Source organism: Zootoca vivipara, chromosome 9, assembly GCF_963506605.1.
Source record: "Zootoca vivipara chromosome 9, rZooViv1.1, whole genome shotgun sequence".
NCBI lineage: Eukaryota > Metazoa > Chordata > Lepidosauria > Squamata > Lacertidae > Zootoca > Zootoca vivipara.
Genome location: NC_083284.1, coordinates 61,424,455 through 61,451,026, shown reverse-complemented (window position 1 = coordinate 61,451,026; position 26,572 = coordinate 61,424,455). Strand labels below are relative to the sequence as shown.

Sequence of the window (26,572 nt, the reverse complement as noted above, 5' to 3'; positions counted from 1 at the left end):
CCTAGTAAACTGGCAGTTTTCTTCTTTCAGGAATTTGTATTTTCTGGATTTTTATTATGATGTAGCAGCAGGATGTTTCCAGAACTTAATACACCTTTCAAAATGATTAAACAGCTGAGTTTGATTTTTTAAAAGTGGTTTATAAAATAAGGCGATCCTTGGTTAAAAAGGTAACACCTCAATTTCTGAACAACATAAAATAAACATTTTCCTAATAAAAGCACAAATTAGGATTTCCTCACTTCTGAAGATTGCAACATCTACTTCATTAGAGCCAAGTCTGAAAAATGCAGCTAGATAGTTTTACCTAAAATATTTTGGTACCTCGCTTTTTTTTTGCTCAACATCACATGTGTTGGATTAACAGTACACTGTTAATCCTGCCTCAGGTTTCCCACAGGTTATTGGCTACTTTGATTTCGGAAGACACACCAAATCAGTAGATTTCGTCCAGGCAGACTTTTAACTGAATGTAAAGATCAGGGTAAGTATTTTTTTTTAATTAAAATGAATTCTACTTCCCAGACTGTGCTTATGATTCTCGGTGCATATCATTCCACCGTATGAAAAAAGTAGCATTGGAAAGAATTGTGAAGAAATCTATTTATAAGACCTGTTTAAACCGAGAATTTGAAAGAATGCCCAATCTTCTTTTTGGGTATTTCGATTTGTACATAAACCTTTCTTCCCATAATGTGTCTTTAGAAATCAGCATCCTAAAAATTCCTGCAGTAGGAATCCCATGACTTAAACTTAAACACGGCAAAATGAAGGGTCTCTTTTTTAACCAATAAAGACTGCCCGTGGATCACGAAACTGCTGGATCAGAGATCTGGTCCTATTCTGTCTTGTTCACTTATCCAATTCAAGTAAAAGTTGCATGGCTTTTAATCCACTAAGCTAAGGAAACTAAAAATCTGAGGACTGTGAAATTCTAGCATTAATTACCATTTGCTGCAAAATTCAAAACACACATATTATGAGGCAGGCAAGAATGAGGTTAAAAGGCAACCTACCACACATTCCAACAGAACCTGTTGGATTCTTCAGACATTACATATAAAGTATCCTGGCTGCCTTGTTTTACCAAGTACTTCATGAGTGCTGCAGACTCATAGTGGATGTCATACTGAGAGACTGCCCCATTCATAGAGACATTTACAACGGACCTGCTCCCAAATTGCTGTTTTCACATCTTCAGTCGTTCAATGCAGCAAAAAACAAAAATATATAATTTTTTTAAAAGGTATGTATGTGTGTGAAGGGAGGGAAATAGGGTGTCAATAGCAGCAGGGTTTTTTTTAAAAAACTGAGCAGGGAACCCTGCAAACAAGTAAAAATAGTGATAAGTATTGGTTAGTCTGACAGCCACTAGAGGAACTAAATATCTTGTAAACATATATGGCTGGGTTGTTGTTTTTTGTTTGTTTTTTATTAAACTCTTACCAACAATGTAAAATACAGGTGTAAGGCAAAGTACATCGTTAAAATACTAACATGGGCAATAACTTCGGACGAAGTATTTACAATTAAACACAAATTAGTTTAGGAAGCTAATCATTTTTTTTCTTTAAAAAAAGATAAAGAAAACTCCCTCATACCATGAAACATTACCCACATGAATATATCATTTGGTATCAACAGTACAACTCATTTCCTTTGTATCTCTAGGGTATAAGTGCATAGTAATCCCTTCTTTATGTTAACTCTACGCATGTTCAGTTGAGTTCCAGGCTGTAAGCACTGAGGTGTGATTTTAATGGACAATTTCTCCCTTTTCAAGGAAATTTCATCTTAAAAAGGACTTCTCAAAAGAGTGTGAGCTGCTGTGTTTTTCAAAATGTCGTTTGCGATAGCAAAGGCCATCTTCCTGAGCCAGGAACTGCTAAATTTAGAAAGATTGTACAGTTGATACTAAGCCCTTTTGGCAATCCAAATGAAACAACACAAAACCAGTTTGGGTCAAGTCAACATAAAAAGATGCAACCTATCCAACCCAGATATATGAGGTCTGTTGCATCCAGACTGTTCAAAAAGATAAAAACAATGACATTGCTTCCCTACCACTCCCAAATGAGACTCCAGATAAAATGGTCCTACTGTGACTCAGCAATTTCTCCATCCAAATCTTCCACAATTGTTTAAAAGGATTTCACTACCACAGTAGCACTTGGCAAGCCGTTTCCCCCCCTTTGATTAATATGTTAATGTTTACATAGTACAGCTCCAGAAAATTATTTTCCTTAAATCAAATCAAGTCACAATATGGAGATTTTATTTTTAATTTTATTTTTACGATTTTACATGCTGTTTTTCAGGATAGATGTTTCTTTGGCATTGTGTTAGGTGTTTGCCCAGATGTTGACCACTGTATCCATGAGAGCATTTATAACAATTTTTTAGGTAGCAGAGGAGAAAAAGCTCCGGAGGTGAAAAGTGATTCATGTAAAAGTGATTTGAGTGATCACCAAGTATCTGATGTTAATGTCATTAAAGTGCTGTTTTATAATCTCTGCCAGCTTGTGCTAATTAAGGACAGAGGTCTGGGGATTTACAAACCCCCAAAGTCTTATCTGATCAGTCTGCATATTGATCTGTCATTTAGCCTGGGGAAGGAGTACCTACTGAGCGATGTCGCTTTGCAGTTCAGTAGCAGCCGTCTTTCCAACTCTCATCTTTCACATTGCTATAGGTTTTGGGAGCTGGCAATGTTCTGAAACACAAAAATACATCCCCACAAAAGTCTTAGATCATAGTATACAAGTGCAACTGCTTCTTTCAAATTACAGTTCACTTCACTGAAGGTATTAATTAGCACCAACTATTGTTCATTTTAAGAAGTTATCCCCAATATTAGATTAACTTTTAACAATATACGCTTGGCGTAACTAACAGACAACATTAACATTTAACCAGTTTTAGCATTTCAGATACATCCGGCTGGCTGCTATTGGGAGCAGATGCTGGACTAGATAAGGCCTTAGCCTGATACAGGAAGCACTTCTATGGAAGACTGCAGTATGAAATCTTAAAATGAAAGCAAGACTCACCTGCGAACAGGCTGTGCAAGTTTGCTACGAGGCACTGGTATGCCCCCAGCGGAGGGGGCACTAGGTCTTGGCAAACCACTCCTCATCCCTGTTGTCCCTGTGGGTCTTGTAAGCGTAGCACTGTTGATGCTGCTGGCTGGGCTTGGAGAGACTGAATTGGGAGCTGCTAAAGGCCCTGGTGAAGAGCTGCTATGTGAAAGCTGGACAGCTTCTGGAACAGCAGAGCTAGGTCCATGGTTACTGAATGCTTTTACTGGCTGTCTCAGAGCCAGAGGAGATGGTGCTGCCGGGGACCGGAATTTACTGGGAGAAGGTACTGGAAAATCATCAAAACAAGAATGTCATTTTCAATGCCGAAGAAACAACAAAATGCAGCTTAAAAAATAGGCAGAAACTGTTTCAGCACCTGCAATGTACTATGGATTTACACAACACAACACAGAGGTATTGATGTTTTAGACATCTTTCTATAAGGTAAGAGTTCGTGTATAGCCTGCTACAAACTCACAATGTTCTATTGAAGGAGATTGACATTTGATGTGTGGCAGTATAAAAATGGACACCTATCATCAGTTATGCTAACAGACAGAGTAGTAGTTTTGTGCCTATTTTGGTCTGACCATTTTCAACACTTTCTTTGGGGGTAGATATGTTATGCATACAGTCATTCTCATTCAAATTATTCATAAGATGATGTAGCAAACCTAGCCAAGTTTGTAATGCACTGCAGATTTTTTTAAAAAATGCATTTAGTATGAGAAATGCCCATTACTACTGAATTTGTTCTGTACACTGTGAAAATACATTTATTAGGGAGTATACCATAAACGAGGCAATGTCTGACTGTTAAAAGCACCCCAATGGAGAAGGTTTTAAATAGAGACAATATAATATGCTATTCCTTTAAGAAATCTAGGAAATATGGCTATAGTTCACAGGCCTTGTGTTTCATGGAAGTGAACTACATGCTGGAATCAATATGATGAAGGCAGGGTTTATAAATAAAAAAAACCATAATGCTACAAACTCACACTAGAAATTATTGGAATCTAAATTCACATAACTGTGCACATCAGAACCAAGTCTGAATTGCTCTTAAAGCTCTTAAAACTCTCATGACCCTCAAATTGCACAGGCTACAGCATCTTGAGAAAAGATAAAGGTGTATAGAGAATCCTTCTTGGCATGTTTCTGGGGGAAGATTCCACAGTGGCATTATGGAACAAGACATGCCAATGATCAGACAATGAACAAACACCCTAGACTGCAAAAAGCCAAAAGCAAGTGAACTGTTTCAGAAGAGACCAATAAAACAAACTACAAAAACTCCTAAATAAGAAAAGTAAAAAGTACAAGAAACCTCAAATGTAATCGCAGGATTTAAAAGGCATTGAACCTGTAATGAAATAATGGATGCAGTTTCAGTGTGCTACAGAAAAAGGTTTTTGGAACAACTGAACAATGTTTATAACATGAGCTTTATGAATAAAACTGAAGATTATTTTTGAGGGGAGATTCTTATAGTCTCACATACCCTTTAAAATAAAACAAAAAATAGATTCCTTAGTCCTTTTTATTCAAATTATAAGTAAACCATCCAAGGTCACTTTATACAATATTTCAGTTTCCAACACCCCACTCTGCCCACTTATTGCACACAGCTGTGAATTTTGCTGTAACAAAAGGTCCTTTACAAGAGGAAGCATGTGGCTCAAAAAAGAATTTCTTTGTTTGAGCTCCAAACCATGACCAGCTTTATGTAATTCTTAATAGACTGCCTAGTTAATTCCATTACACAGAAGCCTTTTGCTTACAGAACATCTATGAACACCCACACTTCTGGAGAGACTATCCACACTGCAACTTATCAATATTAATGATCTCGAGGCAAAATTGAATGGTCTCCTGTATATGCCTTAATAATGGCCCTTCACTTAAATCAAGCATTGCAATAATAATAATAATAATAATAATAATAATAATAATAATAATAATAATAATAATAATGGAGGAATATGTAGTGACAAACAACAACACATGTGCTGAGAATAAATACCTTGCGTAATCTTAGCCCTATAGGTATAATCTATCTGTGTCTACCGACAGACCCACCCATAGTATTGATCAGCAAGCAACATCCTGATATAAGAAGGAAAGGAGAATTATAGCTTATTGTAAATAACCACAGTGAAGTATGCCACACAACCTAAACTGGTCATTTCCTGCTTTAAAAAGGAATTTACAGTACTCAAAACAAATGCAAGAGATTGTTAGAGGTATGATATAGGTACAGAGAAGTAGCATATTGTTGAACATTTAGGAAGAAGTTAACTATCCATTAACCATTCTAAGCAGAAAAAGGACTGGTGTTTCAGGAGTAAGGACACAGAAAGCCCCAGTCCAAAATAAAATTCTGATACAAAATGTGCTTTGTGAATGATCAAATAGTCTGGACTGCTATTGAGTGTATCACAAAATATCAATAAATAATTAGAACAATGCTATGGGTCCAAGAACAAAAAGAACTGAGATAATGGGCTTCAAGACCTTGCGTCTAAAGAGATCATACTTTCAAAAAACTATTGTAACAAATCATGTAAATTCTGAACTGACTAGCTTTACACTGTACTGTACACACAAAAACTTTCTACACACCTAGTCATAGCAACATGAACATGAAGAATCCTCTCCAAAGATAATTTGGCTAAGATTAGGGAGCCAGACCAAAATGACATGAATAATAGACATAAGGCAGAATTATTTGAAAATGATACACATGTATTCTGCAAGTGCACTGCACTTGGCAAATGTTTCTGCTTCAAAATACCGGTACTTAGACAAAATGTTCTTTAAAATATCTCATTTAGCAGTGACAAATGCAAGTTATATTTTGAAATTATGTTTTATGAACCAAAGTATTAAGCAGATGTTTTAAATGATGTGTGCTGATTTTATACAAAGAATATTGACGTTAAGGGCAACAAAATGGGATAAATAATCTGTCTAAAGTCTAAACCAACAGCTCCACCTTCAACCAGGAGCGGTTGTTAATTTCTGGGAAGTATAAAAGTTTTCCAGGTTCAGCTATCCCAAACAGCCTACAAAGACGACTTAATAAAAATGACAACTAAGGAACCAATAATGAAAGGTCTATCTGGAGAGTGTTAGGCAACCTTAGAACTGTTCTGAATATGCCTGCTACTTTAAAATAAAGAAGAGGGCAACTTGAATTAAATAGCTGTTCTCTTTAGAATTTAGCTTAGCACTAACTTTTCTTGAATTGTAAAACCATTAAGAGGTTGTTGTTGTTTAGTCGTGTCCGACTCCTCGTGACCCCATGGACCATAGCATTAAGAGGTAAGTAAGAGTAATCAATGAATTCTTTAAAATCATACCCAGTCTTTTGAGAACTCCAAGACAGTGGACAGTGCTATTGCCCAAAACAAAGGTATAGGCACCATCTCTAAACCTAGAAAACATGAGTTTGCCCCAACTTAATATAACCTACTCTTATGCTTCTAAAGCAGAACATAGGATAAATTCTAGCACGACTGATTATTTTATCAGTTAAGGTATTTAAGCAATCCTAAAACAGTGCTGATAATAAGTTTTAAGATCAAAGCTTGCTAAAACTTAGCACTTATTTTCGTAATAAGCATATGAGCGAAGATCACAACAGTCAACAGCTAGCCAATAGTCAATGCTGAAATGTTCTATAAAGGAGCATTTATGCTATTTCATTCACCAATAAAAGCACTTGCTGTTAGACTCCAGTTGCATTATTTCAACTGCATAAGTCTAAGCACAAGGGAACAATTTTCTGAATTTAACTGGATTTCATTAAATGGCTGTAAGCTAATTTACCTCCTTTGGTAGCTGGAGTAGTAAGTAGCTGTTTGGTTTTGAAGGCAACACGGGGCATTTTTTTCTGCCTTTGCAGAGCTGTTGAAACAAAGACAAGTTATATCTGTCTAAAGAGAGAAGATAATGAATTCAAAATTCACTTAAGATTTTAGGACCTTATCTACCTAGGAAAAATCAGGAAGCAAAAAAAGCATAACAGTTTTCAAAAGCTGTTATGGCTCCAGTAGTAGTAGTCGTTGTAGTAGTAGTGGAGGAGGAGGAGTGCTTTGCTTTACTTTACAGAAGTGATGCTCACCACACTAAGAAGGATTGCCAATGTAAATGTCAGGTGCTTCATGGTACAAACTGTGTTGAGAGTTTTAGCAGGCAAAGAGTTTCGTGCAGGCCAAAGCCCAAGGAGGAAAAAACAATCCACACGCCCAGAAGTGAAAACAAGCCACCAGCCAGGCATGCCACAGCCAAATCAGTGCAAGGTTAAATTCAGAACACAACGGTCACATTTAACACACACACACACACACACACACACACAGGAATTCACACAAGACTGATCACTTATTGAAGCTAGTATTTCTGCTTTAATCAAAAACTGTAATTCTGACCTATAAAGAAGAGTCAGGAACAAGCTCAAACAACAAAATGTCATCTAAAGCCAGCTGCTGTATCTAAGTGGACTCTTGTAAGCTAATGCCTGCCATAGATAGAGAGGACCATATAGGCAAATCAATCCTTGAAAAGCATTCAAGTATGGCTGAGAATTCAACACAATATGGTGGTCCTCTGCAACTGTCATCCTCAGACCAGTTCTAACGTAAGTCAAATTAAATATATATATTACTGAGTCACATATACATTAAAGAAACTTAAGTGTCTTATGGGAAAGAAACATGGAGCTCAGCCAAGCCTTCCCCATCTTTCTTGTGTGTGAAATATCTCATTCCCCTATTACAAGGATCAGTGTTGCTAATCCAGGTTAAAACAAAATTAGATATGCCCTTAAAAATCACTTGGATTTTAAGGATCCCGATTAAAGCCAGGTTCTCAGCAATTTACTAGCACACTGAGTTTTGTTTTAACTCAGCTTGGCAAATAACAAAACTCAGATAGATGAAGACAAAGAGGGGGAAATCATGCAAGAATTGAGGCACTGCAAAGTAATTTAGATCCTGTAGCCTGCTCCTTAAACACAGATCAAGTCAAAAGCAGGCTTCACAAGAACCTGCCCCACACTTCTCTAGGTTTATGACTATGCTAAGCAACATGGCATTGAGAACTAGAATGAGTGTACTGTATCTAGATAAACGTGTAACTGAGGAAATTGTGTTCTACTACTGCTACATTGAATTGTTAATACACACCAAGCAGCACTTATTTATCCTTTATTCCCCACCCCCCTTCCCTTCAGCAAGGAGAAATGCGTTCTTTTTGCTTTGGATAAATGGATGTGCCCACTTTTTCTGACGGTACAAACTTAAGCATGGCTACTCAGGAGTCAATTCTGTGGGGAGGAATTGAATGTTGCACTGTTGCAAATGTTCCACCAGCGTAAGCATTTCTGCTCGCCGAATGGAACAATCTCTCCACTCCTTCACCCCACGCACTGTTTTCTCCTGAACTCCCCTTACAGAGCCGGGGGGGGGTGTATTTATGATTCCACTATTAAGTCACATATATAAATCTAATAAACAACAATCAGTGTAGCTTACTTAAAAATAATAATCTTATGGACTGAAAAAACTATTTAAATATAAATATTAGTCCTTAAAATATAGTCCAGCCCACAACCTTCTATAGCGGATAGATATACATGTAGGATATACTGTTTGCTTTAATGCTGTATAAAAAGCCATGGGTATCTTACCCAACCAACACTTTCTCTGACAAGTAACATCAAAATACAGTTTCAAATCAAGTATTTACTCATGTCAAGGAAGTGCCTTGCTAAACAATGCCAGAAAAAGCCCATCTAGTATCTGCCTTCAATGATGGAGAGAGCGAAACATTTAGGAATCTCACAAAAAGGGTATGTCTTGGTTTAGAAAGATATGTCTTGTGAGCATTCATTCCACAGACTGCATTAATATATGCTTCCTCTGTATATTCTAAACCTAAAAGGTAAAGGTACCCCTGACTGTTAGGTCCACTTGCGGACAACACACTGGTTGTGGTGCTCATCTCCCTCTATAGGCCAAGGGAGCCAGTGTTTGTCTGCAGACAGCTTCCAGGTCATGTGGCCAGCATGACAAAGCTGCTTCTGGCGAACCAGAGCAGCGCACGGAAACGCCGTTTACCTTCCCGCCGGAGCGGTACCTATTTATCTACTTGCACTTTGACGTGCTTTCGAACAACAGGAGCTAACCCCATCATGGGGATTCGAACCGCCGACCTTATGATCGGCAAGCCCTAGGCTCTGTGGTTTAGACCACAGCGCCACCTGCGTCCCTAAACCTACTGGGAGTTTAATTAGATGATCCCAGTTCTAGTGTTCGAGATCATTTCTCTTTTCACACACATGCTGCACCATACTTGTTCCAGCCCCCAATCATCTTTGCCACACGTTTTCTGCGTCATTTCTAAAAAAAAGATATCCTTCTGGAGACTGAGTGACCAGAATAAGACACAGTGTTTCAAATACTGGTGCACTATCAACTTGTACAGCTATTTTATTTTCAACCCTTTAGAGATTCCTAACCTTGAATTTGCCATACCTCCTTGAACTTTCTATTTTAACTTCACAATCCGTTTCCCAGGTAGTTGGAATCAATTCAATGTATACGTAAAGTTATAATTAAAAGCCACTTTATGCATGATCAAACACCTGCCATTGTACTGCTAACTTATTCAGCTGTAGAGTTCCACAGAATTTGCTTAAGTGTTTACCATTTGAAATAGCTTGGCGTAATATGCAAAATGTCCAAATAAGTTTGGAACAATTTAAATACTACTGACCCCAATATAAACATTTTGTTTTACACTGGTAACTTTCCAATCCTTTGGAAAGGAGGGTGATTTTAGTAGCGAGTTGTGCATTATAATTAATAAATCAGAAATTTAACGTTTTGAGTCTAAGAACTTACAGATGAATGTCACTCTGCTATGGTGGCATTTCTTGTGCATAACTTGTGTCTTCAGTAATACATTTGTTGATAAAGTTGCTCACATTGATTCCACTATATCAGTCAATAGCTAAATCAACACCTTTTTCATTCTACAATTTCAGTTTGGTAGAAGACTGCAAAATTTGCCTTCTGTGCTACTTAATAGTTTAAAACAAGGTTTCAGAATAAATCACACTTAAGAAAGTAGAACCATAAGGAGGTTACTAACTGGTACGAAAGGCAGAGAATGTTCAGGTGCCCATTTTTCATGAGCTAGAACAAGCCTTGAACAGGATGAAAATGAAGCCAAACAAATCCAAAATTTCAACTTACATTTGGAAAGGTTTGAAATTATTTTCATCAAGACTTCTACAGGTTTGTTAATGAAATATATTTATGTTTATACAAGCTTAAACTACACTGATACACTGCCGACATAATTTTCATTACCGCCACCCATATGTTAGGTATTGCAACTTGTGAAAGTATAAATTAGGGAGTGAACTAAAAGCAAGAAAAGGCAGAAATCAAAAGAACCCTCCCAAGTTAAGCTCATGCAGTGCAACAACCTGAGGAAAGAGTGAGAAGACCACTGCATGTGTACAATAAAATAAAAATCAGTAAATACAGGAAAACCCCAGAGAGCAGAATCTCCGTATGCAAAATTATATATACACAGGGATGCAGAACCTGTGGCCCTACAGATGTTGGACTCCAACTCCTATAAATATCAGCCAGCAGGGTCAACTGACAGGTACCCCATCCCTTAACAACACAAAAAGGATAAGCTACATGCTGTTGTTTTTTTTTAATAAAAATATATAGAGAGAAGCTCCCATTAACACTTAGAGAAGTTTCCCTTGTGATGAAAATAAAAGCTTTTGGGGGGATTTTTCATGAAGATTAGGGAGGGTGATTAAGCTCCCTCTCTCTACCAACCATAGGCCAAATACTGACTAGGCCACCTGAGTGGTTGCTAACTGCCGTTAAACAAAGGTACACACAATGTTAAACCATGTATTTGTGTGTAATTTGGCTATAGGCTTCCAAGAAAGCATTTGTTAGTTTTTCAAAAGGGAAGGAGAATGTAAATTTCAGTCCCAAAATAGAAAAGCACTTCCTACATTATTTTGCACAATAGGGACGAAATTCATATCCTTCCTTACGAACAAGGAAATTATGACCAGAAATTGAAAAATCAGATCTCCATTTACGTATATAAGCACACCTTTCAAACAAGTTCCATTAAGGGAGAGGCTGATTCTTTGGCAACATGGATGTGTAAACACTTACTCCTCAACTCCTATTAATAAAAGAGCCTGTTCATACAAGACCTTATTACTCTTTGATCCCATAGTTCTATTATTATGCTCAGCTTATTGCATTATGTATAGTAATTTACAATTTATCATTTGCAGAAAGGAATGCCAACTTTGTTCAAAAGGACATTTTCCTTTGGTTTATCAGCTCTCATTCAGGAAACAATCTTATGGCTATAAAAGTGTATGCCTCTGAAAATGTTTATGTATACAGCTGATCCAAGTAATTCCCAGTTATGAATACTGAAAAGTGAAACTAACAATATGAAAATGCAACTTCTTTCTTTTAAAACTTATAATCCATCTTTCAAGCTGGCAGGCACTTTGAGTTTGATGTCATAATTTTCAGTCATTCATCTGTTGGACGTAGTTACCTTAGCTAACAGAAATTCAGATTCCCATTTCATATTCACTTCAACTGCTTGATACTCACTGAAATTTGAACCAAGGCAGAATGGCAGAAGATGGAAATGGGGACCATTAGTACACTTTTTACTATCACCCTACGGGAATCAAAAGTGTGTAGCTGCAACTTGCAACACAGCTAGGGGCAATTCAGAAGACTTTATAATTCCTTGCTTAGAGATGTTATATGATAATGAATGCAAGCTAAATATAAAAAATGCAAGTTACACTTGATTAGCAAATCATAGAATCATAAGAGTTAGAAGGCATCCTGAGGGTCATCTAGTTCAACTCCCAGCAATGCAGGAATTCTGAACACAGCCATCCATGGGTGGGCTTGAACCACCAATTTTCTGGTTAACAGCCAGACCCACTGACCCACTGCACCACAGAGACCAAGCTTATGGAATGTTCAAGATAGACCATTGCAGAAAAGGCTTCCTATTCAGGACAGCAGACAGTAAGGAATCCATCAATATTGAGAAGTAATGTGGGATGGCAATGTACATGTACTTCATTGTTAAGTACTGTACTTTGAAATGCTCGTTTGCCCAACATACATCAGATCTGACCAAGCTTGCATTATCTGCATGAAATGTCTAATCCCTTTACCATGAAACTGTAAACACGCTACTAATTGTTTTCAGCTGACTCTCAGAAGCCATGTTTACAGCATCACTGTAAAGATACTTACTGGATGAGGGTTGAGGTTGAATACGAGATATTCCTCCATTTGGCACTTGAAAGTTTGAGTCACTTCTACTGTTTTTCACAGACTCAACTTGGATGTTAGATGTCCTGGACAGGTTTGGAAGACTACGCCTTAGTTTCTCTGTATTAAGGAAAGATAACAAGAACACCACAACATACCATCTGATGCAGGAGACTGAAAAATCATGGCAACCTGAAACCCGAAGGACGAGAGGGGGCAAAGCTTGCTACAAATCTGCATAAAACAAATGGTATCTGCCTAATGTTACATTATCAAAATTACATATAAGAAATTTTAAATCTAGTAAGATATAAAATTACTAGATTTAAAAAATGTAAAAAGAGAAAGAGACAGAGATGGAGAAAGCAAGTACAATTTGTCTATTTTTTCATCCAGAGCAAAACTTACTTAACCTTTGCTGTCTGGTAGGAGGGGTTAGGATTTAAGGTATAGAAGTAAGAAAACTGCTGGTCTACTCCATTTTAATATCTCAACATAACCATGGTGAGCAAATGTGTACCAAGAAAGCCCAAAACACATACGGTAGTATGCGTACAGACTCCCTGTAGATAGGTCAGGGCCTGCCCTTTCATCTTCTCCCCACCATCATTTGCTCATGACAGTTATGTCATGAGAATATGACCTATGAAAGGAGAAACAGGGAAAGAAATATGTCTGACAAAGAATATCTTTTTACACATAAAACAAATGTCACTGTTGTTTTGGGAAAGTAAACAAACATTTTATCTATCTATCTATTTGATTTAGACTCTGATTTTTGAAGAAATCTTCCACAAAGTGGTTTACAATATTTAAAAATACAATGCATCTTGCTTTATCAGCTAAATGGGACTTGACTGGAAAATTTCAGGTTTTACAAGTCCCACTATGCAGAGATATCACTAATATTCAACTTCACGATGGCATAAAACTATTATATAAGCACCACATTAAAATTATGAGAGAGGATCTACTGTCCTCAAATCAAATCAGAGTTTAGACATGAAGAATCCAATAAACATTATTTTAGTTTCAACTTAACATAAAAATTTAAGTCTTTGCTCATGCTGTCAACTTTATGGTTGTATCTAATCAACCTGCACTTTGATTCTTCATGATATTTACTGCTAACATTTAGGTAAGATTCACATCTGAAAGGACCAGTTTCAACAAGCATAGTTATAGTATATTCTTTTCTGACTTTTTCCTAAAAGGAAACAGGCTTTCAAAACAACAGCGCATGTTAACTTTTGCTTTCTCCAAAAGGCAGATTCCTCTAATTGTTGTTGTGGTTGTTTTACATTAAAGTGAACAGTGCACAACTATAGCCCTATGTCTGAAAATTCTTGGAAAGTAAATTGAAGTGCAAACTTGAATATGTAGAATAGTCTCTGGCCATGTGCTGAATTGGTCATCAGAACATTGAAAAAGTCGACCGTTACTGGCCTACTGAGTAAAATAAAGCCATGGAATTAGATGTAAGACTGTGGGCAGACATAACATTCAACAACTTCCTAGAATGACCTCTTAAATTTAACAGACTTGGGAATAAAGAAGTCAAGCACTCTTGGCTGCTTTGGAGGCATCTCTGTCTCCTTAAGATTTACATCATTCAAATACATTTGATTCCACAAGTTTTCATGTGTGGCACACCCATTTTCCATCTACTTTGTGGGATTTCTTTAATAGAGATAGCAAAATTTCTTGTGGTTGTTGGTGTGTCCCTGCTTTTGAGGGCAATATAGGAGAAACAAATGGAAAAATTCAAAAGCAAGAAAAATAATGCAAGGGGGAAAGAAAAGATTAGCAGGCATGTTCAAAGAAGCTTTGTTTATCCTGTCCGAAAATTATACCATAAATATATTTCAGAAGCTTAATTTATTTGCCTAACACAGGGGTTGTCAACCTGGTCCCTACTGCCCAATAGTGGGCATTTCAGGATTCTAGGTGGGCGGTAGGTATAAAATGGTTGACTACCCCTGGCCTAAAACATATAAAAGTAAATTCCACCCCTGCAGATGGACTCCCACCACATGCAGTTGTACTGCTATACTGTAGTAAAGAACTGGACAGGATCCCTTGCCACACAAGCTATGGCCTCTTACAGCAGCAGCGCACTATCAGAGAAATGTGGGGCAGCATCACCATGGACACACTGACATCTCTATGGACAGACAACTGTAGTAGCAGTCAGCTTTTCCCTAGCTCCCAAGTCCACTACTGTAGAAAGCAGATGAGGGCCCTCAACTCAGCATTGAGAACATTAGGCATTTCTTGAATCAAAGTAAAAAATGTAGCAGCAACATGCATTTTCATTTGTGCCGAGGACACACACTGTCTAGTCAGACTTGGAAGAAGGAAACAGACTATTGTCTGAACCAACTTTCAGAATTGTCTGTTTCTTTCAACCAGCAGCATGGTGCATGGGTATATGCGCATGCAAAAAAGCATGAGATATATGCTAGGAGAACTTGAAAAGAAATGAGGGTAAGTTTTGTTTTTCCAGCCACACTATTACTTTTGCTATATCAGGAGTGTCAAGACCACAAGGTGCAACAAGCAAACATGGCACCGACCACATGCTTTGATGAACTCTGCAGAACAGGAAGACAATTATCTGCCTCCCCTCCCTGTTCAACACATCACAACCTGATCTTGTGCCTCAGCACCATTGCTGCTACTCACCTTTCTAGAGTCCAACTCAGTTTTCTTTCTGGCTCCCTATTCTACCCACCCTGACCAGTCAATAGCAGGCAGCACATTTGATAATGATTGCAAAGAGCGGATTGCAAAAGGATGAAATAGAATCTCAGTGCAGAAAGTGGAATAGAAACCTTCTCCAGAACCTGGAGACTTTAACCAGTATTTTCTCCTAAATGGATAGATTTTCCAGATTTAAATTTTTTTAAGCATATGCAAGGAAAAGGTTAGCAAGGTGCCAGTGTCAAAGCACATCCCTCCCCTCTGAGAATTGTAAATTCTTTTCCTACTGGACTTCTGCAAGAGGACTTCTGTTACATTTTATAAAGTTGTCCCATTCTGGGATTAGAGCATGTGCAGGAGATAGTGGCAAAACCTGTTTAGACAGATACCACATGGAGACAACATGTGTATTGTGAGCAATAATGTTTCTATATTTTATAACCTTCAAGCTTTGGGGAAAAGGTACCATCTGTACATAGCCACAGAACCAAATAATCTTTTGATTATTTAAAGAAAAAACAAATGACTGATAACTAAAAGGCATGGGTAAAGGTGCTGGGAGGACAAGACAAAATACCCCACCTGTCTTCACCAGGCCTCAATTTCTAAGGCTGTCCCCTGAACATAGGCCCTAAAGAACATGCAATTCAGCTATGGCAGCATTAGCAAGGATTGTGATGCAGAGGATGTACAGAACGCAAAGCTTTAAAAACAAGGAAGTGAAGGGAGTGAACAGGAACATAAAAGCTTTAAAGAGCCGAGTTAATGGATCCATTTACAGGCAAACTTACTATATATGGTCTCACCCCTCCCCTTCCTCAAAGCAGAGTTTGCAATGCAAGGTATCTGAAGGCATGCCTCAAGATATTGTAAGCAATTGAAAAAGCTGAGGAACAGGAACATCCAACAACAACAGAAAATTAACACTGCCAAATATTGCTTGTGGGATCTCCTAGCACAGGCTCAGTGTAGAGCTCTCCGTACTAACTGAGAAGCTAAGCTGAGTGATCATCAAGCAAATGCTGGTTCTACATACCTCGTCAAACTCCATTCAAAATGGTAACATCCTTTAAAATGGAAATGCTGATGCAACAAACATCTTGGTGACCTTCTGTAATGAACTTATGGTTTGGGGAACATAGATAGTCAGCTCTAACAAATATTTATTCTATTGTGTCCTTTGGAGAAAATGACTTGAGAAACTTTGTTACTAGAAAAATGTCAGGAATTTCTTTTTGAGAATCTTATTATTGTATTTTGTAAAACCGACCATACTAGAATGCTCATGTTCCTCCCACAAGTATAACTTCTACATTTTCAGATGTTAGAAACAGAGTTTTAAGAATCAAATTAAGCTGCCTTATTTAAATCCTCATGCAATGTTTCCCATATGCTAGATCAGCCAAATGCCAAGCATACATTGAACTTGTTGCTTTAATTCACAGATGGGGAACCTCAGGGCCAGGACACTCTCAGAAGCCCTAAACCCTTCACTGGCCCTGTTTTGCATCCTCCTTGAATGTTTGTGCCTTGCTAGAAGGTATCCTTGAACTCTAATAATGAATCCCGCTTGCCTGGATGGAGTCCAGAGAGGGATGTGTGTATACAAACAAGCCTACTGTATGAAGGTAAAAATTGTATTTATTACTCTACCCACTTTGGCTTCTATACCCACCCACACAGTCATGTGGCCTAGAAGAGATTACCACCTCTAGGCTGAAAATGGTTCGCCATCCCTGCTTGAAAATGTATAACGTACTTTTCTTTCATATGTTCTTTCCCTGTGCTCACATTAGCACCAGAGGTCCTTCACATTCCTCCATCCCAACTGAGATTCAGTAAACTAGTTCACACGTTAAACTGTAGTTTAGTATAAACTACGATTTAACGTACTTAAGCAACTTGCTTCTCTCCTGTTCCTGACTGTGCAGTGGCAGGGGAGAAAACAAGCCCGGATCTGGATTGTCTTGACGTGAACCTGGGCTTGTGATTTGTTTTGTCCACATAAACCATAAACAGTAAGCCAAGAACAAACCTTAGCTTCCTTTTGCGGTTTTGTTTACAGAAGGAAAAAAAACACGAGTCCAGCTCTGCATGTCACAACAAGCCAAAATGTCGTGTCAAGCTTGTTTCCTTCCATGCATGGCACTATCAAAAACAGGAGAGAGAAAAGTGCTTCTGTGCATTAAATCAAAGTTTATTTTAAAAGGTGGTTTCATGTTGAGTGTGGACCAGCCTAATGACTGAATGCTCTCCTTTTCAGAGCTGACATCAATCCTGTAGTATTCCTTCCACGGGTAAGCCCAGCTAGGTCTCATTCTGTCATCTAGTTTGAAAATAGCATTTTAGGGAAGTATTTCTGTGTGTTTTACCCTAACTTTCTATTTATCTGTCATTCTGTTGCTTGTTTTTGTCTTTTATCACATAAACCGTGCTTATTTTGCCGTTTTATGTGTAGTAAATATTTTATATTTGCATTGGTTTTGTATCACTCTTCTTCTTGATATTCTGCCTTTCTGATAAACTGCTCAGCACTAGAGAAATTTGAAAACTAAGCAGCCACAGAATGACAATAATCTATATCTACCGGAAACTCAATTAGCTCAATTACTTTCTAAGCTTATTGATTTCTTGTCGCCCCAATGAAAAGAATGGTCAAGAAGCTTATTCTACATGTTCTTGCATGACTCTCAGCAGATTCAGCAGAAATGCCACACCATTTAGTTGGTTTTAAATACTACCTACCAAGCAACGTATTTCCTAGGGCACTCAACACACAAAATTTGAGACCAAGCCCTTTACCTTCGTTTTTGACATTGCTAGTCTGTAAATCTGTGGGATGGCCTTGAAGTGAAAGACGAGGCTGCTGCAAACGAGTAATCATAGGCTGGGGTGACACTCTGCTGTACTCCATTCCTCTGGCAGGTGATCGAGATCGAGGAGAATTCCGTGGGGACTGCTTTGGTGAAGGCCGCGGTGAATTGCGTGGTGATGGAGAGAACCGATTAACAGCTGGGTGCACCGCATGATGGCAGCTGTCTTCTTCATCTTCTAAGCTCTGCGCATCAAGTTCCTGGTCGCTAAATGTACCTCGCCTCATAGAACTGCACGAAGAGCCAGAACTACGCCGAGAAGCAGTAGCTGCATATTCTTGCCGGAGACCTAACAACAGTAAGGACATTGTCTGAACTCAAGTTCTATTTGCTTGTCTGATCCCATTTGATTCTGAAGTCACTCTAAGTTAGTATAAACAAAGAGCTTCTCTTCCTCAAAGGAAGGAGGGCATCTAACTTGGAAAGTATTTATTAAAAAAAATTATTTCCTGCTTTCCTCCATAAAATAAACCAAAAGCTGCTTACAAAAAAAGTACCACATGGACAGTTCAAACAACAAAACAAAACTGTTCAAACTACTAATATCAGTTTTCATTATTAAAACCAAGAGTAATGTAAAATAATTAAGCATAAAACCAAGAGGAAGTAGTTTAACCCATATTAAAAACTCAGTAAAATGAAAAGGCCTTCTTAGCTCACATGATTTAAAAGAGAGGGACAACTGAAACTGAATTTTGTCCAAAAATGAACTGGAAACCAGTGCAGTTGAAACAAAACTGGGGTGATATTATGAGATAAATCAGATCCAGAAATTAATCTGGCCACCATATTTTGCACTACTTAATATTTCCAAATTATTTGCAGAAGAAGCCCTATGTAATATATGTTACAATAGTCCAATTTGGATGCAACCAGGGCATGTATGTCAGTGGCTGGAAGACAGGTGGATCAGTCAAGAATAATTCAGACTGCTGAGTAATTATAAAAGAGGAGTAGGAAACTGGATCTGGCCAGTGGGTCAAATCCTGCATTCTTCCACCCTTGGTAGTTAACACTGTTACTATACCATCGGGTGACCCATCTTTCCTTTGTAGCAAGACAAGCTGTGCCAGAAAGAAAAATCAAAACCAAGTTGTTTCCGACAATTAGCTCTGACTTCAAGCTCTGCTTTTCTGCTGTGAATGGCTGGCTGTGGACTCCAAAGCCAGCTGATCCCAGCAAAAAAGTGGAACTTGAAGTCCGTGCATATCTGTGGAAAAGTGCTGACTTCAAGCTCTGCTTTCTGCTGGGATCAGGTGTGCTACAGAGTTCTCAGGGAATACAGCAAATCTCATAGTGTTTGAAATCAGCACCTATCAGCTTATTAGCAGAGGGGATTTGCTGTCAATACAAATGCACAACCAGGAGTGCACTTTAAGGCTCTCAGTTATGCACTGGCAGATTCAACTCCACCTGCCCCTTGGGGTATTCCACCTTTCCTGCTCTGGCAGCTATGATAGATGCCTCTTTCAAAGGATCATCTGCTCCACCTTCAGAGATTCCTTGCTTTTAAAAAATGCAGTTAGGAACCATTCTTGCATCAGTGGGAAGCCCATCACAGGTCTGACAGTGATAAATCAAAGAAAGCAGGAATCCAGATTTTCGGGATTGAAACCTATGTATGTGTCAGGGTCAGAGCTCTCGGTCTAAGTGGCCATTCACACTGGATGATGTCATCTCCGCACACACACCCCAAAAAAATTATTTTCCATTTTCTTTCCGAGATCCCTCACTTTCCTCAGCTCAGTCTCTGAAATAGGTAGACATTAGGACAGCTCAGATAATAACTTTATGGATTATGATACATATACTTTTCCTATGAAATGAAGAGCAAGAATCAGTTTTCCAAAAATCTAAGACTGGTGACTGAAATGACCCACAAATATACTTACTTTCCTCTTGCATCCGTGCTAAAATTTGCACATCTGTTAAGTCATTTAGTTTGTAATTTGAACCAATTGAATCTTCATCCAGTTCTGAAGCACTTAATTCACTATCTATAGAGGATTGTGGGCTCAATGGAGGATTTCTATCTGCTGAATTTTTGTAATGACCTATAAGAAAAGGAAAAAATAGAAAAAATCTAGAACTGTTTTGTACTATATTACTTGTCTCAGTAATTTAATTGGTGTGGTAAGGACTGTGCTAGAAAAAGCAACTTAAGCTAGCTGACCCACAAATTAGCTTTTCCTTGGGTTTAGGTACTGATCAATTTACAATGCATCAAATGGCATTAACCTTGCTTAGTGCAGATGAAGAAGACTTCACTGAACTGTCACTGAAGAAACAGAATTAAGTTGGATGAAACACTGAAATGTTTTTATAGTGCCATTAATTTATGTAATCAATTCAGGCTTCAATTCAACTCAATTCACCATTGATATGGTGATATTAAGTAAAGACAAAACCATGGGATAACCACAAGAGTAAACTGTCCTGCCAGCCTTAACTAGGTTGGGGGGGGGGGAGGTAATCAAACCTATTGTTAACCTTTAGTCCACCTGAGAAGCACAGCTTTTAAAAAGGTGTGAGCTGGTTGCTCCAAACTAAAGACCAAATGGCTCTAACAAGCCTTTCTTGTACTCCTGAACCAATAATTTAGAAACTGTCACCACTGTAATGAAGCCAAGTTTTGCTGCCTGTGTTTTCTGAAAGCTGTATGGAAAAGCACACAATCTGACCTCTGGAAAGATTGTAGTTAAGCACTTTTCAGCTTACCAAATGTCTTTTTCTGTGCTAAAGAAGCAGGAACTTTGGAAGGAACTTAGACATATTTTAAGAGAATGATATACAGCTTTACCATACTGAATATTTTGCAATTTTAAACCTCGCCAAGGTTGTCTCACCAGAGTACTTGCCCCAAAACTTGGATCTGGGCATGCAGTCACAAAACCTATCATTCAAAATTATGCTTCCATGGTTTTAAAGAAGAATGAATTTGTAAGAATCAAATATCCCACCCCTTGCCCAAATAAAAGAAATAGTGGGACCCACATAGAACACATTTGTACCGTCTCTGGAATGTTGGATGTGGACATGCTCAGGTTTGTAGGAAGTTCATGGCTCACCTTAGAATCACAGTACTCACATCCACATATCTCGCACACAATTTGCAATAAGTGGAACAAGCCAGAGAGAACATTGAATTCAAGCACTCCCTTTCCCCCTCTCCTCTCATGTGGCCAGACAGCAGCTTATGTAAAATTTACTTTCAATTTTCTTTAAAGTTGCCTTATTAGTGCATCCAAACTCAGGATCATGGTTTATCACCAACTACAGCTCTGTTTAAACAATCTTCACAGCTCATGGGTTGAAGGTGGCATGTTTTGAAACTGACCATTGCTGTTCAGAAATAGCAATGGAATGGCACGGAACACAATGGCATAGAACATAAAAATATGACTTTAAAGGAAACTTTAAATAAACATTGTCCAAGCTGTCTTTCTGGCCATATGGAAGGGACCACTTGTTGTGGTCTAAGGGAGCCATATATATTTCACAGGACTATTGCAAGAATAAAGCAAAACAGGAATTACACAGCTGTTTTACAACCTGATCATTATTTTTGAGACCCTTACCTGAGTTGCCAGGAAGTATGAGCTGTTTTACTAAAGGAGGTTTCACTGGTGTGGAGGAAGGAGAGTTGAAGCTACTGCTGCAGGGACTGCCAGCATTTGGACTATAGGAGTTTGCATAATTGACAGTGCTGAACGGATTACTATAAAGGCTGTGTCTCTTGAGAGCTGTATAAAAGACAGGGCGGAAAACAGTATTCTAGTGCTAATTGTTTACTTTAAATGTCATAAGGCTGTAAGTCTTAATCTCATGTAGTATTAAGAGAACCACAAACCATTCTGAGCTCAGTGGAGGAAGATCAAAGGAAAATGGAATAAAAAAGTAACAAGTACTGAGCTGAATACTTCAGTTTGAACAGTTGTGACATTAAAAGGGGGGGGAGAATTAAGGTTCCTGGGCCAATGAGGTTTCAACCATTTTCATAAGGAAATCAAGAAGCTTGGTATTAGAAAGGTACTTTCATGTGCTGCAGAGTATAGAACATATTCACATATTTGGCAAATGAATGCAATCCGGGATTCTGGCAAGCATCTCCCTCCTGCAATGTGGTGGCAAGGCTTTTGCACAACACAGCCCCCAACCCCTCTTGCTTTTTTACCTACTCCAGATTCATCTTCTGCAGCATGTGAAATAATCTGGTCTATGTTTGGAAACACCAGATAAAGAAATAAACTGACATATGAAAGTACAGAAGCTTGTTTCAATCTGGGCAAATCTTCGATTTTTAGAAGTCCATGGTAAATATGTTGGCAAATATGAACAATCCAATAGTGACAGCTTAGAGAGAGATTTTTCAGAGCAAATAATATATTTTTAACTACTGTATAACATTGGTCGTTTTATTGTTTTTTGCCTGCTCCTCATAACTGGCAAAACCACAGAGATGCTAGGTTCCTTACGCTTCAGCATCCTACAGCTCCATTTGTAAAAAAACTTTTTTTAAAAATTCCATTTGTAATCCCCCCCCCCAAATAAAGTATACCTGTTTTTGGTTTTTTAACCTGAAAAAAATTCCATAAATTTTACATTACTACAAGTAGGTACCGTGTTTCTCATATTATAAGTCATGTCTTATATTTTTTTTTACTCAAGAAAATAAGCCTATGGCTTATTTTCGGGGGCGTCTTATTTTTTGCCGAGCCCCGACTGAGCGGGAGCTGGCAAAGGCAGCAGCCCGCCGCCGGCTTGGAGCTCGAGCCGGCAAAGGCAGCAGCGGCGCTTTGCCGAGCTCCAAGCCAGCGGCGGGCTGCTGCCTTTGCTGGTTTTTGCTCCGTTGGGGGGGAGGAGCAGGAAGTCGCTCGCAACTTTCCGGATCCCTCCCCGCCGGTCTCCTCCTCCTTCCCGCTGCGCCTCCCCTTTCTGGGTTTCTCGGCGGCACCTCCTTCTCCTCTTCCGACGCTGGCTGGCGGCTTTGTGCTGGAATGCCGCGTGCGCAGCTTTCAGGTACCGGTAGACGAGGACGCGGGTCGGGGGTGGGGATGCACGTGTGAACGCCCTGGGTGAAGGGTCGGAGGCTGCAAGGCAGGGGTACGAACGCAATTCTCACCCGATTCGGTGGAGCTCGGCAAAGCGCCGCTGCTGCCTTTGCCGGCTCGAGCTCCAAGCCGGCGGCGGGCTGCTGCCTTTGCCAGCTCCCGCTCAGTCGGGGCTCGGCAAAGCGCGCACTGCTGCCCTTGCTGGGTCCCGCTGGGTCGGGACTTGGCGCGGCGTGCCCTGCCATACCGTACCAGCATGTCTTATTTTCAGGGTATGCCTTATATTTCGCCAGGTCTGGAAAATCCTGCCATGCCTTATTTTTTAGGGATGCCTTAAAATATGAGAAACACGGTACTTCAGGTATATATTCCCCCTGAAGTCAACTGAATTTAAAACTAACTCTCACAGGATCATAACTATTTTTTAAAATCAAGTTCTGATATTATTTTGTACTGTATATTTTATTAGTATAATGCTTATTCACAAACTCACCTGACATTGTCTGTTCAAGCCTATGGATCAATGATTTTTTAGCACATTCAATATCTGGAGTTGGATAATCCAATATCTGTCTGCACCAAACCAGTGGGCTAATACATTTATGCAATGGAGTCACTTTCTTCTTTGGCGAAGCATACAACCTAATGAAGACAGAAACACCACAATATTAAATGAAAATACATAAATTAAAATCCTGAAACTTGCATGATTTTTCTTCCTTTAAGGAGGGAACACAGGTCAAGACTTGCCATTTTTAACATGTGCTTTCCTTAGTACTCCTGAAAACAAGTCAACAGGTGAATAACCAACAGCAGATACACTACTGAATGACAATAGGAATGTAAGCAAGAAAATGTGTATCAGATTGTGGTTGGTTATCCCTGCTCTTTTGAAGCCATGGCCTCAAATGACAATATAAAATAAGGAAAATTCCCATTCCAACACAATGCCCAGATATGGACGGCCAGTGAAGTACCTATGCATTTCTGATTGTAGGTGACTTTCAATAGATACCTAACAAGGAAAAGCCTATGGCTTCTGCTTCCAAAAAGATTCAAATCGATCAAAAGAATCTGCATTTTAAGGAGTACTTTCTGTATATTTCAGCACCTCTAGCTGCCTTTAAAAAAGCGGGTGGAGCTGTGGTCTGTAAACCACTGAGCCTCTTGGGCTTGCTGATCAGAAGGTTGGTGGTTTGAATCCACTCAACAGGGTGAGCTCCCGTTGCTTCTGCCAACCTAGCAGTTTAAAAGCACACCAGTGCAAGTAGATAAATAGGTACCGCGGGGGGAAGGTAAATTGTGTTTAGTGCGCTCTGGCTTCCGTTAGTGTGTTCCATGGGCCAGTAGTGGTTTAGTCATGCTGGCCACATGACCCAGAAAGCTGTCTGTGGACAAACACCAGCTCCTTTGGCCTGAAAAGCAAGATGAGCGCCACAGCCCCATAGTCGCCTTTGAGTGGACTTAACCATTCAGGGGTTCTTTACCATACATACACACACACACACCTTATCTCCTTAATGTCAGTTCTGTCCCACCAGTGGGGGGGGGGGCTGTTTCCTGGGAGCACCACCTTTGTTGAGATTTTGGTTTTTTTAAACCAACAATACAGGAAACCCATTATTTCTCCAGCTCTCCCTGCTTCATTCCTTCTCCCCTTGATTTCACTGTGTATTACTGTATTGATTTCTCCCACAACCATCTTACTGTTTTGGAAAGGGAAATACTTGCCATTTTAGAATTGAACATAAGGTAAACTGATGACATACCAAATTTGTATGGAACTGGAAATTCCCATGTGTGTGCTACTGTGATTCCTAGGTGGGCACAATTGTTGTTGGGTTTTTTTAAAAGGTGTGCAAACTGCTCTGCTAACTCATGAACACACAGCCATTTTGTGTCAGATTTACATATTTGAATCAACAATTTGGAATGCAGGGATAAAGGCAGAAGGGAACACCCACTGGTATGGATGAGAACAAGCAGATTTGAAATTCAGCTTCAAGTGTGCGTGTGTATGAATGAGATCAAATTTGAATGAAGAAAATGTGGATTCCAAACACAAGCAGGAATCTGTTCACATCACAGGGCTTCCTCGCCTGCTTCTTCCTGATGCTGCCTCTAGCACACACCCCAAACTCTCTTGTTAGGAAATTATCAAGAATGGCATGGGAGGTGGTTTGAGGCGGTACAGCAGGAAGGGAGGAATGGCTAAAATGAGTGGAGGCAGAATGTGTTAATGGAGCTCCCCTTATGCCACACCACATGTAGTTCCCAATTCTCCCTACCCACCTTCTCAGGAGAGGGATTTAGGGGGTGGAAGAGGGAGAAAGTGGTGAGAAAAGCTATACTGTACACATAGGACTTCCACATGTGCAAGTCTAGAAACAGCCCAACTACTGTAAAACCAAATCTTTACATCTGTGAGATATATGATTTTAACTAGTCAAAAACAAAACAATAAACCAAGCAATAGCTACAACACTAAGCACTGCGTACATCAAGTATTCATAACATGCTAAAAATGGAGCACAGAAACTATATTTGGGCCTCTTACAGCTTCAGACTTTTAATCTGGAACATGTATATGAAAGCAGCTTAAACACAAAAAGCCACATAAAATCTCATTAAGTAAAAGCTGGAACTTCCCAGCAATGAACCCTCAAACATTTAACAAGTGAGGCAGAGAATCAGACACACACATATCTGAGCTAACTTCGAAGAATATACTGATGATTAATACCAATTATAAAAGTGACAGGATCGTATTAGGAGCTAAATTACAACAAAGGAAATGGCTCTGTGCCAGATACAAAATATGTGCCCGCCCCTCCCTCAACTGGCTGGTAGTTAGAAAGAAAAAGGCCAGAGTTGAATATTGTTATGTGAGCTAGAAGCTGGGAGGCTGCAGGCCAGGGTGGATAAAAATCAATGATTTTTTTAAAAAAATCGGATTTTTTTTTATTTAAATCAGATTTTTTTTTATTTAAATCGATTTTTTTTATTTAAATCAATTTTTTTAAAAAATAAAATGCATTTTGAGGAAAATATATTACCATCCAAAGGTTATTCCATCATGAAATAAAGATTAGTTTTTTAATTATGTAGAATAAGGTTGTATATGTTTAATTTTGGGGGTAAATAAATTCCATTAATCCATTCACAATGTCATGCTCTTCCAGAGGTTTTTGTAAGATTATTGGGCAGTTTCTCTGCCTACAAGATGATATCACAGATGCTTGGTTTACTTTAGCAGTTCTCAAAACTGAATTTGACTCAACAGAGATCACATGCCTCTTCTTCACAGCAAAAATGTTATAACATGAACAGAGTTGAGAAAAAGACCTTAATCCTATTGTTCTACAAACCTATGAATACAGAAACAACCTCTTCAGTGCTAAGTTTCAAGAAGTTCAGTGAATAGAATAGAAACAATATTTTTCTGATTGTTTGGAGTGGACAGTAAGTTTTTCATGTGTAGGCTGGGCTGACAGTCT

General features: G+C 38.9%; 1 protein-coding gene across 5 annotated transcripts in view; it reads right to left on the bottom strand.

Moving 5' to 3' along the window:
• Window positions 1–313: 313 nt before the first annotated feature.
• The window catches only part of SLAIN2 (SLAIN motif family member 2), a 38,362-nt gene continuing 12,103 nt past the window's right edge, over window positions 314–26,572 (bottom strand). Inside the window, exons 2-9 of one of the 5 annotated variants that reach the window (XM_035111983.2) lie at window positions 23,569–23,717; window positions 21,603–21,767; window positions 19,917–20,078; window positions 17,954–18,313; window positions 12,431–12,568; window positions 6,915–6,992; window positions 3,051–3,366; window positions 314–2,713 (exon numbers count right to left, since the gene is read on the bottom strand). In XM_035111983.2, coding sequence (XP_034967874.2) covers window positions 2,647–2,713; window positions 3,051–3,366; window positions 6,915–6,992; window positions 12,431–12,568; window positions 17,954–18,313; window positions 19,917–20,078; window positions 21,603–21,767; window positions 23,569–23,717 — 1,435 coding nt within the window. In that variant the 3' untranslated portion in view covers window positions 314–2,646. Of the gene's footprint in view, window positions 2,714–3,050; window positions 6,993–12,430; window positions 12,569–17,953; window positions 18,314–19,916; window positions 20,079–21,602; window positions 21,768–23,568; window positions 23,718–26,572 lie in introns of those variants that run through there. The other 4 variants (XM_035111985.2, XM_035111984.2, XM_035111986.2 and 1 more) reach the window with 4 other exon arrangements.